This window comes from Sturnira hondurensis, unplaced genomic scaffold, assembly GCF_014824575.4.
Source record: "Sturnira hondurensis isolate 20B ecotype Veracruz unplaced genomic scaffold, ASM1482457v3 Scaffold0005563, whole genome shotgun sequence".
Taxonomy (NCBI): domain Eukaryota; kingdom Metazoa; phylum Chordata; class Mammalia; order Chiroptera; family Phyllostomidae; genus Sturnira; species Sturnira hondurensis.
The window spans coordinates 4,911,609-4,925,271 of NW_028078194.1; the positions used below are offsets into that span (position 1 = coordinate 4,911,609).

The following is a 13,663-nucleotide window of genomic DNA, read 5'->3' on the forward strand; positions in this document are numbered from 1 at the left end:
TGATAATTATAGTACCCACCCCACGTGGGTTTTGTGATGATTAAGTAGTCATTAGGTAAATTAGTTTACATAAAGCTGTTAGCAGTTCCTGGTACATGAAGGTATTACTCTGAGGAGCAACTCATTCCTCTGGAGTCTGTTTCCTCCCCGAGCCAGAGGTATAAAGAACAACATGGGTGGCCAGGATGCCTCAGTCTGAACCAGTCCCTGAGCCTCAGTGTCCTCATTAGTACAATGGTGGGAGGGGGGTTGGATGGAAGGCTTTCAAGGCCCCTTCCCGTTCTAAGTGTCCAGGTAGGGTTACCTCTGACTAGCTCAGGGTGCGGGGAAGGAGGCATGCTGCTTTCTCCCAGTGAGGGTCAGCAGGAGCTCGGGTGCCCAGGGACTGTCTCTGCTGCCAGTTTTAGGTCACTTGCCCTTTGAAGCCAAAACATTTGGACAAAGGAACCAATTGTAGCTTATCCTCTTTCATAAGCCCACAGCCTTGCAAAGGTCTCTTCATCATCCCACGCAGGGAATCAATCGGTCGTTGGTTGGACGTGGACATGTTCAGAAATGGAATTGCATTGCCCAGTGGCACAGCTTCATTTTATCTGACGCACCCCCTGGTGAAGGCTCTATCTTTTCATAGCGTATTTTGTCCCGACAGTTTTCCTTTTAAAACCTACTTTCAGATCCTTATGTGGTCCGCCAACAAAGTGTTCGAAGAGCTCACGGATGTTGAGCGACAGTTCCACAAAGTGCTCTACACAGTCCGGACGTACCTGCACTGTGAGCGCTACTCCATTGGACTGCTGGACGCGACCAAGGAGAAGGTCCTTGTTGTTCCAGACGCTTTTCTGGCTTAAAGTCTCCCGTAGAACACATCTCTCATGAAATGTGATCGATTAAGAAATGGATACACCATGTAAATATTAGTTGTGATAGATCACAAGAACCAATGTCAAGAAAACATGGTACAGAGGTAAAAAGTATGCATTTTGGAGCAAAAAAAAAAAAAAGATCTAGGCAAGAATCTTGGCTTTTCCATTTTCTAGTTTTCTGTGTCTTCAATGAGTGTTTTTAAAATATTAATTAATAGATTTTATTTTTTAAGAGAAATTTTAGGTTCACAAAAGTTCAGCAAGTTCCCATATGTATTCTCTTCCCTTCCCGGCACCCCCCAGTTTTCCCTATTATCTATTTCTCCTAGTATAACATCTTGCATTAATGTGCTGCATTTGTTAGAATTGATGAATCAATACTGATGCAGTATTATTAACTGAAGTTCACACTTCGGGTCCAGCTTCCCTCTTCGTGTTGTACAGTCTTTGGGTTTCGACAGATGCAGTATCATGTATCTGCCATCACGGTGTCACCCAGAATAGGTCACCAAAAATCCTGTGCTGCCAGAATAGGTCACCAAAAATCCTGTGCTCCATCTAGTCTCCCTCCCTCTCCCTGTGCTAAGTCTCTGGCAACCACTGATTTTTTTTTCACTGCCTTTATAGTTACTTTTTTCATGATGCCATAGTTAGAATCATATAGCTTTTCCAGATTGGGTTACTTAACTTAGCAATATGCATTTAAGTTTCCCCCACATCTTTCCATGGCTTGATAGCTCACTTTTTTTTTTTAATGCTGAGTAGTATTTCATTGTCTGGATACACCAGAGTTTATTCATTCATCTACTGGAGGGCATCTTGGTTGCTTCCAAATGTTGGCTATTATAAATAAGGTGTAGTTTTTATGTGGACATGACTTGTCCATGCCTGTGGGTAAGTACCAGGGAGGGCTACTGCTGGGTCATATGCTAAGACTACATTCAGCTTTTAAGAAACTACTAGACTGTCTTCTAAGGTGGCGGTGCCATTTTGCATTTCCACTGGCAATCGATGAGGGTTTCTGTTGGTCCACATCTTTGCTGGCAGTTGGTGATGTCAGTATTTTGGATTTTAGCCATTCCAATGGCCGTGTAGTGGTATCTCATTGTTTTAATTTACAAATCCCTGATGACAAGTGATGGGAAGCTTCTTCTCCTATGCTTACTTGCCAACTGTATGCCTTCCCTGGTGAGACATCTGTTCAGATTTTTTTTGCCCACTTTTTAGCTATAGGTTATTCTTCTTATTCTTCAATTTTAAGAACTCTTTGCATATTCTGAATACAACTCATGGACAATATTGCTTTACAACATCTTGCAAATGTCACTTTCATCACCTTCCATCTGAGGACGCCTTTCCCCAGAAGTCCCCTGGCAGACTTCTCTGTCTTCATTCCCCACGACTGGGCCACATGCCCGCCCTCACAGAAGTCCGAGGCACCTACACAGACCACGTGTGGGCTGTGGTGGGCCCATGACCCCCGAGCAGATTACCACCTGATACCCAAATGAAATCAGGTTCCGTTAGCAAGGAAGAGGGGAGAATGGAACGTTAAGAAAGGCAACCAACACCACTGGCTATTTTTGTGACCTTGGCCCAGCCTCTTAACCTATCCAGACTTAATTTAATTATCAGTAAAGGAGCTGCTCTCTATTGAGTACTAATAACTGCATGTCAGAGTAGGCACTCTGTGTGCATTATTCATTTAGTCCTCACAATGACCCTAGGGTATAAATTCTATTATTATCCCCATTTTACCGATGAGAAAGGTTAAGTGACTTGTTCATAGTCACGGCTTCCTATAAGCAGCATTTCTGGGGATGACAGATCGTTTTCAGTTCTAAAATTCCAGAATCATAAAGTAACATAAAATATGCAAACCATGAAATTCATATAAGACGTGGTCAGTCATAGGACAGTTTCTTTAAAAATAATGTTTAAATGGAATTGCCTCCAGGAATTCTACGATGAATGGCCAATCAAGCTTGGAGAAGTCGAGCCTTACAAAGGTCCAAAGACACCGGACGGCAGAGTGAGTGCAAACCTCTTCCTCGGTGACATCGGTGCCTGGTGCCAGGTGCTAAAGCAGAGGCAGCCACGTGCAGACGAGAGAGCATGGGCCCGAGAACACCCGGGATCTGGTTGCAGCTTTCTGTGGGACCTTGGGGTAGGAGAGAGTACTGCACAGGGAGTCTGAAGCTCCGGGCCCAGCTCTGCCCCAAGCCGGCTGCACGGCCCATGCCTTGATTTGTTGTTTAACTTCTCAGTTTCTTTTTCTGTCAAGCCACAGCTTGGGGCCAGTTGTTGTCAACAGGGAGGGACACATCAGAGCCACTTGCAGAGCTTTTGAAACGTTCTGTGCCCAGATCCTTCCTCTGACACGCTGGACTGGACTTCTAGGGAAGGGTTGGGTTAGGTTGACTTCCCCAGTGACTGGGCGCTTCACAGGGCAGGACTGTGCTCACCACTGTATGCCCAGCACACAGGAAAGGGAAGGAAACAGGCTAGAACCTGTCCAGGTCTCAGGCTCTTTATCTGTCCAAAGAAGAGAGAGGATAGCTCTCAACACATCCACAGAACCCTGTTTCTCAGGCCTCCATTCAGATAAGCCAGTGCTGGAGCGGGGTAGGTGCTCACTGTTCAGGTGGGAAGGGAAAACATTGACCAAGGTTGAGGAATTACATAATTGGTTCCCCTAAAGTCATCAGTCAGATACCTCGGGAAAGTTGAGGAATTAGTTAAGGGAAAAGCAAGTTCCCTCTAAAAGTTGTTTGGGTGAATTCAACTTTTGCAATTTAATTCAACAGACTTGTTCATGTAGATAAATGACTGGTAATATTTCTAGTTTTATTACAGGCTTATATAATCAGAACATGAGCAGTTTGCAATTTATGTTCTGCAGAGAAATGGTTGGGAAATAAGGTCTTATTAGTATAAGGTTATCAATGACAAGTGTTTGGGGGGAAATAAGATTATTGTCATAATTGCTTTCCTCCTAGGAAATCATCTTTTATAAAATTATTGATTACATTTTACATGGAAAAGAAGATATCAAAGTGATTCTGTGAGTATTGTCATAGAGCAGCTCAGGAGTTGCCATCTTATTTTTGTACAAAGTGCATTTCTCTGTATCGGAATGATTTCCTTTCTCCTAATCTTCCTCAAGGACACCTCCCGCGGACCACTGGACTCTCGTTAGCGGGTTGCCAACATATGTTGCTGAAAATGGATTTGTAAGTTATTGAACAAATCTTGAATAATATTGGATGAAACTCATTAGATAAGAGATGTACACAAAAAGGATTTAAGTTTCAATAACCAAATAAAGCAGTAGAACACAAAATAGAAATAGGTATAAAAGAGAAAGGGGAAAAAAAACAAGGGTAGGGATGTAAATTAGAGCCAGGACTGAAGATAATAACAACCTGTTCCCCAATGCCCTCCACACTAATAAAATGAGGCTGCACATTCGCTCTTAGTTTTTCAGCGTCCAGTAAGAAAAGGGAAAACCGATCCATTCATAGTGTTCCTAAGACAGAATCAAATTGTTTAGAATGAAACACAATATATCATGATACAAAGACTAGAAAGACACGTTTTCCTCACTGTCTCCATGAAGTGAGTACCATGCAGTGCAATGAATAACAGCCTCACCTATGTAACACACCTAGTGGCCCCCCGCTTTTAATTCTGCAGCCCCACAGGTTTCAGAGTCCTTTGGGAGTTCATGAGCACAGTTCATGCTGGGTTTAATTTGATCTCAAGTATAGCCCCCTTGAAGCATGGAAGATTACTGGAAAAGAGAAAAAATACATAAAGAGAGAACTTTGCCACTGATTGCAATGCAGAATATAGTGCACTGATAAAGGAAGTGATGATTTTTGCCCTGGTCTGCCAGGTGGGGTCAGGTGGACAGTAGGGCAGGTCTGGCTGAGAGGTCAGACGTAGGAACAAGAGATCTCTGGGAGGTCCCATAGGTCTCAAGGCCAGAGGACAGGGTCACGATAGCTTTCCCATTTTCTTCCCTTCTCATGGCTGACTTTTCTCCCGAGTTGGGCTTCTTGATCTGTGTCATTTTTTTGGGCATCAAAATTCTTCCCTGCAAAAGTGTTTGATGCTTTCAACATTTCTTTATGTTGGCATTTTTATTTCTTCCTCCTTCAGATCCAAGTTTCTGATATATATTCATAGCATTTATTTGCATATTTTTTCTTTAGTGTTGCCCTTGTGTTTTTGGCAGTGTTCATTCATTTAGTTGCTTTGAATTTGGAAGAAGAATCCTTAGAAGCTGGGAAAGTAGGAAGGAGCAGAGATAGTGCTAAATGTCATCCAGTGACTTAATTAATTAGCGGAAGACAAGCTGAGTTCAATGCATTGTTAGCAAATTTGGCCTACCCAAGGTCCAATGCAAATACCGTATTTTGACTTGGTTGGTTAATGCACACCCATGTTTTTTGTGCACATTATACATGGGATTATTATACCCATGGTATATAATTATTATACCTATGTATAATGTGCATCCTTATTTTTCCCACAAAAATAATTGCATTATACACAGCAAAATATGGTAATTCACTTGTGAGCCATTACGACCTATGGAAGAAATAGTCACTCACACCTCATGGGTTTTTTCTTGTTCTTTCTTCATTGTGGGCTTAATGGCTTCATCACATGACATTTCAGAGCCTTTGTCTCCTGTCGCTTTACAGATATGTAACATGCTGAATGCCCCTGCAGATGAATACTTCACATTTCAGGTAACCTTGCCCTCTGCCAGGCCTCGCCTCTCAGTGCTGGGGCGGAGGGGAGCAGCACTGTCCCCACCCCCTCCATCCCCATAGTCTGTGTAAGAGACAAAAAAAATTCTGAAGCATTTGGAAAATACCTAAATGCTAAACTGTATGGTCCAGGCTATAAATGCTGTTGAGATTCTGAAAGAGATAAGTTCCATGTGGGTGAAAAAAGTTAGAGAAGGCTTTGTGGCAGAGGTGGGGCTTACCCTGGACCTCAGAGGATGACCAAATAAACCTATGGGAGGCTGAAGAGCGAACAATGTGGTGTGTTGAGTGCCCAGCTACCTTTGCTTAGCTGCATACTGTGCAGGTGGCACCTCATGGTTCTCAGACTTCATAGGGCATCAGAATCACCCGGCAGCTTATTCAAGATGCATGCCCAGAGATTATGGAACAAGCTAAAAAAAAATCTTGCTTGTGGTCCTTGGGTTACACTTTGAGAAACACTCCTAAGTATTAGTGTCTGCATCCCCACTAGACTGTTGTCATTTTGAGGTTAGGGCCTGGGATTTATCCATTTCTGTTCCCAGCAACTAGCCCAGGTCCTGATACATCACAGGGGCTTGACAGATGTTTACTAGGTAGATTGCGTCACAGAACAAAAGACTACCTTGATGGATCGGCCAGGAAAACAGACCCCACTAGGTGTTTCAACAGAAAGAATGTAATATACAGGATTAGTTAAACAGGTGTTGGAGGACAGAAAAGGTGAACAGGAAACACTGAGATAACACAGAGGTAAGTGCTTCTCTTTATCCTCAGGCTGGGGAGACAAAGAGAAGAGGGTAGGGCTGTTACCAATAGGCACTTGGTTCTAGTACACTTAATCACATGTACAATCCTAGATGTGTTCTGACACAACATGCGAAGTGTGTATCTAACACCCAAAGATTATTCTTTCTTTAAATTGAAAATAACCTCAGTGGGAAGTGGTGGCTACAAAGGGCTGAGGCGAAGGAGCCTCGTGGTGCTGGGTTAGTACCATGTCTTGATTCTAGTGGAGGTTGCACATTATCTGAATGGAGCCACACACATGCACATGCAAAGCTGGTGGAATCTGAGTAAGCTTCATGGACGGCCCCCAGGTCTAGTTCCTGGTTTTGATACTGTACTAGTGACACAAGATATTCCATTGAGAAAACTGGGTGAAGGGTACATGGGACCGTTCTGTACATTTCTTTTGCAACATCCTGTAAGTCTATATATATTTTCAAAATTAAAAAATAAGCCACATGCCTTGCTTGTTTGTAGAAAGGACCTGTAGATGAAACTGGCTGGGTCATCAGAAATGTCTTGTCCCTGCCTATTGTCAACAAGAAAGACGACATTGTGGGAGTAGCCACATTTTACAACAGGAAGGATGGGAAACCTTTTGATGAGTGTGATGAACACATTACTGAGGTAAGTGCAATGGAGGGAAATGAAATTCATGGAATAACAGAGAACACATAATTATTTGTTATTCTGGAATGATATTTTTGAAGGGCAATTAAGATATGAGTGACTCGTGGTTACAGCCAGTGTGTTACTGTGTCATTTCCCTCTTTCCTGACTTCTGTGAACTGCAACACTTTTTACTCAAGTATGAACTTTGGGCTTAATCAAAATTGTCTACAGTACTAGGAAACTGAGAAAGAAGGTTTCTCTTTTCCTTTCTCCCTCTTCTATTGTTGCTCTCACCCCCAGCTGTCTCTCTCTCTCTCTGATTTTCAGGTCATGCTTATTCTACTAGATTTTTATAATTTTTCTCCTCTAATAAAGTATTCAGGGCACATGGTGCTCTTTGGAAATCAAGGGCTTAGTCCACTTTATTGTCTGGGACAATTATTATTATTGTTGTTGCTTTCAAGTCAATTTTCCCTTAATTTTAGAGAATCGAATCACATTCATACATTTCAGACTCTCACACAGTTTCTTGGCTGGTCTCTTTTAAATACGGATACCTATGAGAAAATGAATAAGCTAGAAAATAGAAAGGACATTGCTCAGGAAATGCTCGTGCACCAGACTAAAGCCACTCTGGACGAAATCAAGTCTGTTCTGGTAAGTGGGGAATTTGGTCCTCTGGACATTAGGTGGCATTTAACCAGGGCTTCTGGAATTCACCACATTACCCAGAGGTCTGACTAATGAGAAGAGGTCTAGTCCTGAGCTAAGGAGGAGAGGCAAAGGAGGGGTTAGGGGAAGATTTGGGTGGCCCAGTGTATGTAGACCCTGACTGGACTTCCAGGCTGCTTGGTGGAATAGCACTTTGTTAAAAATAGCTTCTGGGTCTGTAGGTGCTTGAGTAGTAATATCTAGATTCAAGTGTGTTAGCAAGAAAAAAAAAAAACATATTTCCAGGAAAGGAACTCTATCAGTCAGCTATTGCCATGTAATGGTGCATGACAACCGTAACATCTCAGCAGGTTCCAACAATGAACATCTAATTCTCATTAATGCATTTGGGGGTTGACCATCCTTTGATAGATCTTGGTTGGGCTTGGCTTCAAGCTGTGAGTTTGGTTTGCTCTGTCTCTCTCTTTTTTCTTGATCAGCTGCTCCCTGATAGGTGTTCTTCTCATGAACACAACAGAGTGCAACAGAGCGAACCCACTGTGCAAGCACATTTCAAGTCTTTACTTACTGGCCAAACATGGCCAAGACCTACATCATGGATGGTGGGAGAGCAAGGAGATATTTGCTAACAGTGTTCTAATTGCCCAGCTTTTAGAGTGTATGCATAGGTATAGTTTTGCTGAGTGGGTTTTTCTGGGGGGTTGGTTTTGGTTTTGTTGAGTGATTTGAGAGTTAAGAGAATTTGACTGAGAATTTGAGATATTAAAGATAAGAAGTTCTGGGAAGAATAAAGAAAAATTAATTAACAAATTAATAAGATAAATTAAATTAACAAAAACAACACACAAACTACTTCTCTCTCTCTGTCTCTCTCTGTCTCTGTCTCTCCCCTAGTGTTACCTTTTGGGGGAATCGAGAAATCAATTAGATTAGATTATTTCTCAGAGAAAAGTCTTTATAATCAGGTGTATTAGATCTTCTTTGTACCCAGAATGCATCTTTGCCATGAAACTCATCACAGCATGTTTAAAACATATTTTAAGTGATTTTAAGAGCAGAGGAATCAGAAACAAATCTCCTTTACAGCAATTTCACACCTCAATTGCTTTTATCTTGTAGAAATTTCAAGAGAAGTTAAATATAGATGTAATTGAAGACTGTGAAGAAAAACAACTTATCACAATTTTGGTACGTGTTTTACTTCTATTCTTAACACTTTTGGAATAGGACACACTTTCCCATTTTTCAAATAAATATTGAGTTTCTTCTTCCTTGGCAACTTTCAAAATTAAAAAGAAAGCATGTTTCTTCAAAGAATCAACTTCTACTCTTTGCTTATCTTCCTCTTTGTCCCCTACAGTCCAATCAACACGGATACTTTAGAATCACGCTAAACTAGACTATGGCAATAGGCACAGATTCTAGAGATGTCATGGCCTGGTTTATTTGAATAACTGTATTACACCGTGGCCACCCCAGAAGACAGGATCCTTCTAGGCCTAATTATCATGGCCATCACTAGCTTCTTTTCTGGTTCCTGGAGGAATTCAGTTCCTTTTTGATGGTCATCAGGCCATCTCTATTATTTCTGGTTGAAATTAACTTATTTTCCAGTTCATTAATTCTGTATTTTGTTGTATCTACTGTTAAACTCACCCACACTCATTTCCACAGTTTATGGTTAGACTCACCCAATCATTTTTTCACTTCAGAGGTAAGTGTTTTCAGTTCTAGAATGTACATTTAATTTTTTTTAAATACTCCAACTCTATGTTAAAAAGTTTTCATCATTTTGCCCTGACCAGCATGGCTCAGCTGGTTGAGCACAGTTCTGCAGAGCAAAAGGTCGCTGGTTCGATTCCTAGTCAGGGCACATGCCTGGGTTGTGGGCTGGTCCCCAGTTGGGGCACGTGCCAAAGGCAACTGATTAATATTTCTTTCCCTCTCTTTCTCCCCCCTTCCCCTTCTCTAAAAATAAATAATTAAATATTTTAAAAAATAAAATGTTTCATTATTTTATCTGTTTTGCCTATTTTTCCCTCTATTTTCTTGAATTTATTTATCACAGTTATTTAAAAATTTCCACCTCAATACCTGAATCATTTTTAGGTTTGGTTCTACTGTCTAGTTTTGTTGTTGGGTTTCAGTCATTTGATTATTTTAAAGCATGCTTCCTATTTTTTTTAACTGGATACTGTGCATAAAAACTTGTAGGGACTCTGGGTAGTATTATCTTTCTGCAAAGAGGGTTAGATTTTCCTCTGACAAGTGAATAAAGTTGGTTTTAGGTTTTGTCAGGGATGGTTCATTTCAGTTTTGACCTAACTATGTGGGTAGAGCCCTTCTAGGATACCAACTAAAAGCTGAGGCCCCTACACCTTGAATTTTAACAACTTGAAAACAATTTGACTGAAATTGAAATAGTCTCAGATTGATTTCCTTCATTAGCTGCCTCCTCCTGTTGTCCTCTGCCTCTTCACAATCTGTGATGTAAATGTGCTGCTTTCTACACCAAGATGGTACTGAATACCCCACCGTGGGACAGGCACTGCAGGTGCTGGGACACCACAGCAAACGAGAGAGACATGATCCCACAGTCTCGCGGGAAAGCATCTCTGAGCATGTGAAGAAAATATGGTAGAACTGAATTAAACGATCATTTACGGTTTACTGAATATTTCCTGAAGAGAAAAAAAGAGAATTTGAGTACTGAAAATGGGTAAAGCTGCTGCGACCAAACATTTTATTTTACACCATAGAAAGAAAAGAGCTATTAGAGTAAAATTAGAATTGAATGCCACTACTTGAAAATTGGAAATTTTCTGGATATAACTGAGTCTCAGTTTTGCCATCTGTACACTGGGGTAACTGTGCAGGTTTGTCGTGAGGATAATTCATGCAAACTGCAGAACCCAGTGCTGGGCACATGAAGGCCCAGTGGATTGCAACAGTGTCTTTTTATTGCAATTTTTTTCACACCCAATGGTAGATGTGTGAGACTACAGGGGAAACAGAGGAATGCAATCTGACACAGTTTGTCTTTATTTGAACAGAAGGAGGACCTGCCAGACCCAAAGGCATTAGACCTGTATGAATTCTGCTTCAGTGACTTCCCCGTTACAGAGCATGAACTGATTAAGTGCGGACTACGACTGTTTTTTGAAATAAACGTGGTGGAGAAATTCAAAGTACCCGTAGAGGTTAGATGGACTATGTAAAATAATGGGTGATTCTGCAGCTGTTCTTCACCAATGTTTCCTGTGGTTTAAAAGATTAACTTCAGTTTGGATTTTAAATTATTATTAACTTTGTGAATACATCAGCTTAACCTCTGTAAACAAGACCAACCGATAAGATTGTCACAGACCTTCTAAACTTTAGCATTCTGTTCCAAAGTCTGAATGGTGTTATCTTCTTTTGGTGACAGGTTCTTACCAGATGGATGTACACCGTGAGAAAAGGGTACCGTCCCATCACTTACCACAACTGGCGGCACGGGTTCAATGTGGGGCAGACCATGTTCACTTTGCTGATGGTAGGTACAGAGCACTGTCAGTCAGTATAAACCTGCACAGAGAGAACTGGAGATGGCCTATCAGCTTAGATCAGTCATTCTGGAAAGTATGGACACAGTCCCATAAGCCCCGAACTCCCTTATAGATGATACCAGACTCTGTGGGGGCCCCTGGGCACTTGGCTGGATTATCACTTTTAAAGGAAATCTTGAGTTTACTAAGTGAGGACAATCAATTACCTCCTTAAAGGACATTTCAGTTATCTGATGGCTTGTCTTTAAAACAAATTTTCAATTAGAGTGGATATACAATATTATATTAGTTTCAGGTGTACAGCGTAGTGATAAGATATTTATATAACCTACAAAGTGTCACCCCGATAAATCTAGCACCCACTTGTCACCCTACACAGTTATTACAATATTATTGACTATGTTTCCTATGCTATAATTTACCTCCCCAAGACTGCTTTTGTACCTGGCAATTTGTACAACTTAATCCCTTTATTTTTCTCATCCATCCCCTCAACCCCTTCTCATCCTGCTGGGGTTTGTCATTGCCTAGAATGAGCTGTCGCTTGTTCATAGATTGAACAAGTTATCTCTTGTTCAAGTTATGAACAAGAAATAAAAGCAACTTGCTCTAAAAATACAGCAGGTTCCCTCCTTCATTTCAGGCAGGCCTCACAGCACATGCTTTAGAGGTATAGCAATCCAATTAAATATATTTTTATATTATTATATTGTTATTAAATATAACGACAATCCAATTACATATATATTATTATACTATTATTAAGTCTATATTATATATATGTTAGACAGGAAGGCTGAAGAAATACTATACAGATCTTGAAGCCTTTGCCATGCTTGCCGCTGCCTTCTGCCATGACATTGACCACAGAGGCACCAATAACCTGTATCAGATGAAGTAAGTGAACGCACGTGCAGTGTCAACATGTACTTGCGACGTTTGACGGTATTTAAGAGGAGGATAAATGAAAATCACCCTGTGACCAGGTTTAGTTCTCAATACCTTTAATCTCCTTTAACCTGGAATCATTTCTTAACCTTGTCGTCTCTCTCAGGATGTTGATGCTTGTGAAGAGCCTGGGCTAGTCGTTTTGCAGAATACGCCTCAGTCGGGCTTGTCTGATTGTTTCCAGGTTGCCAGACTCAGGGGGGAAGGTTCGAGTAGGAATTCTGTGTGGGTGTTGCGTACTCCTTAGTGCCTCGCATCGACAGACCTGTGATGTTAATTTGCCCCATTATGTATGAGGTGAAGTTAAACTATGTATGAATGTCTAGTTGATCTCTTTATGCAAAAGTACATTTTCTCCTGCATATGAATAAATAATCTTTGAGGTGTTACTTGGAGACTGGGTGGATATCCAGCTCCCGTTGCCTTTTTTGGCTGGTGTTTTTAGACCCAAAGGAATTAAAGATACACTTTTCCATGGAAATTCTGCTTTATTTATTTTTTTAAAAAATCTCCAGTGCGGACGCAGAATAGGCATTTGACTGTGAGTCAGAACTTGATCCCGAAGCAGAGTATTTTGTTTAGCCGACCTGTTAATGATTCCTCCCCTCTGTAAAGTTTCATTCTTTCTGAAATAAAATGAAACTTCTCTATGATGGCTTCCATTCTTAAAAATGTTTATTCCATTTTTCTAAGACAACAGCTCCACATTACTGAGGTAAACCTTTGGCCTTAGCCTCTCTTCATCTTTTCTTCACCTTTTTGTTTTTTGATGTCACTCCCTTTCCTCAAACAGAAAGAACTGAAGAAAGGGTACCGAAGACTGAGGTCCCCACTTACATAAATCTGTGGTCCAAACTTAACAAACAGAAAATTTATTTTATTGTTTTTTATTTTTAGAGAGAGGGAGGGAGGGAGAACGAGAGGGAAACATCGATCTGTTGAGTCTCACAGAAGTCCCAACGGGGGACTGGGCCTGCAACCCAGGCGTGTGCCTTGACCAGAACCAAACAGGCAACCTTTTGCTTTGCAGGATGAAGCTCAACCAACTGAGCTACGCCAGTCGGGCTCAAACAGGAAATTTCAGTTTGAATTTATCTCACTGTCTTTGAGGAGGAAAGAAATGCTACTTTATAGTGATTTTCATTTTGGTTCCTAGAAATTCTTTTTTTCCTCTCTCTTTAAATTTTTAAAAAAAATTTTTCACTTCTAGTTGACATACAGTATTATATTAGTTTCAGGCAGACAATACATGGATTAGACATTTATATAACTCACAAAGTGATCACCCTGATAAGTCTAGTACCCGTATAATACCATACACATAGTTATTACAGTATTACTGACCATATTCCCTATGCTTTATTTATACGAATAGTTTATTCTTTATGAACACTTTCTCTATAAATGATCTCTCGGCTTCAACAGCTTTGCTACATGTTCTGCAAGTCAT

The 13,663-nt window shown here is 40.9% G+C and overlaps 1 protein-coding gene across 8 annotated transcripts in view; it reads left to right on the plus strand.

The window, feature by feature from the left end:
* PDE6C (phosphodiesterase 6C) overlaps positions 1–13,663 on the plus strand; it is a 48,324-nt gene that overhangs the window by 15,699 nt on the left and 18,962 nt on the right. For all 8 annotated transcript variants that reach the window (XM_037047380.1, XM_037047378.1, XM_037047377.1 and 5 more), the window contains exons 4-14: positions 675–815; positions 2,821–2,895; positions 3,863–3,927; positions 4,030–4,096; positions 5,576–5,623; positions 6,911–7,060; positions 7,559–7,702; positions 8,837–8,905; positions 10,771–10,917; positions 11,145–11,252; positions 12,053–12,162. In XM_037047380.1, coding sequence (XP_036903275.1) covers positions 675–815; positions 2,821–2,895; positions 3,863–3,927; positions 4,030–4,096; positions 5,576–5,623; positions 6,911–7,060; positions 7,559–7,702; positions 8,837–8,905; positions 10,771–10,917; positions 11,145–11,252; positions 12,053–12,162 — 1,124 coding nt within the window. The remainder of the gene's footprint in view (positions 1–674; positions 816–2,820; positions 2,896–3,862; positions 3,928–4,029; positions 4,097–5,575; positions 5,624–6,910; positions 7,061–7,558; positions 7,703–8,836; positions 8,906–10,770; positions 10,918–11,144; positions 11,253–12,052; positions 12,163–13,663) is intronic.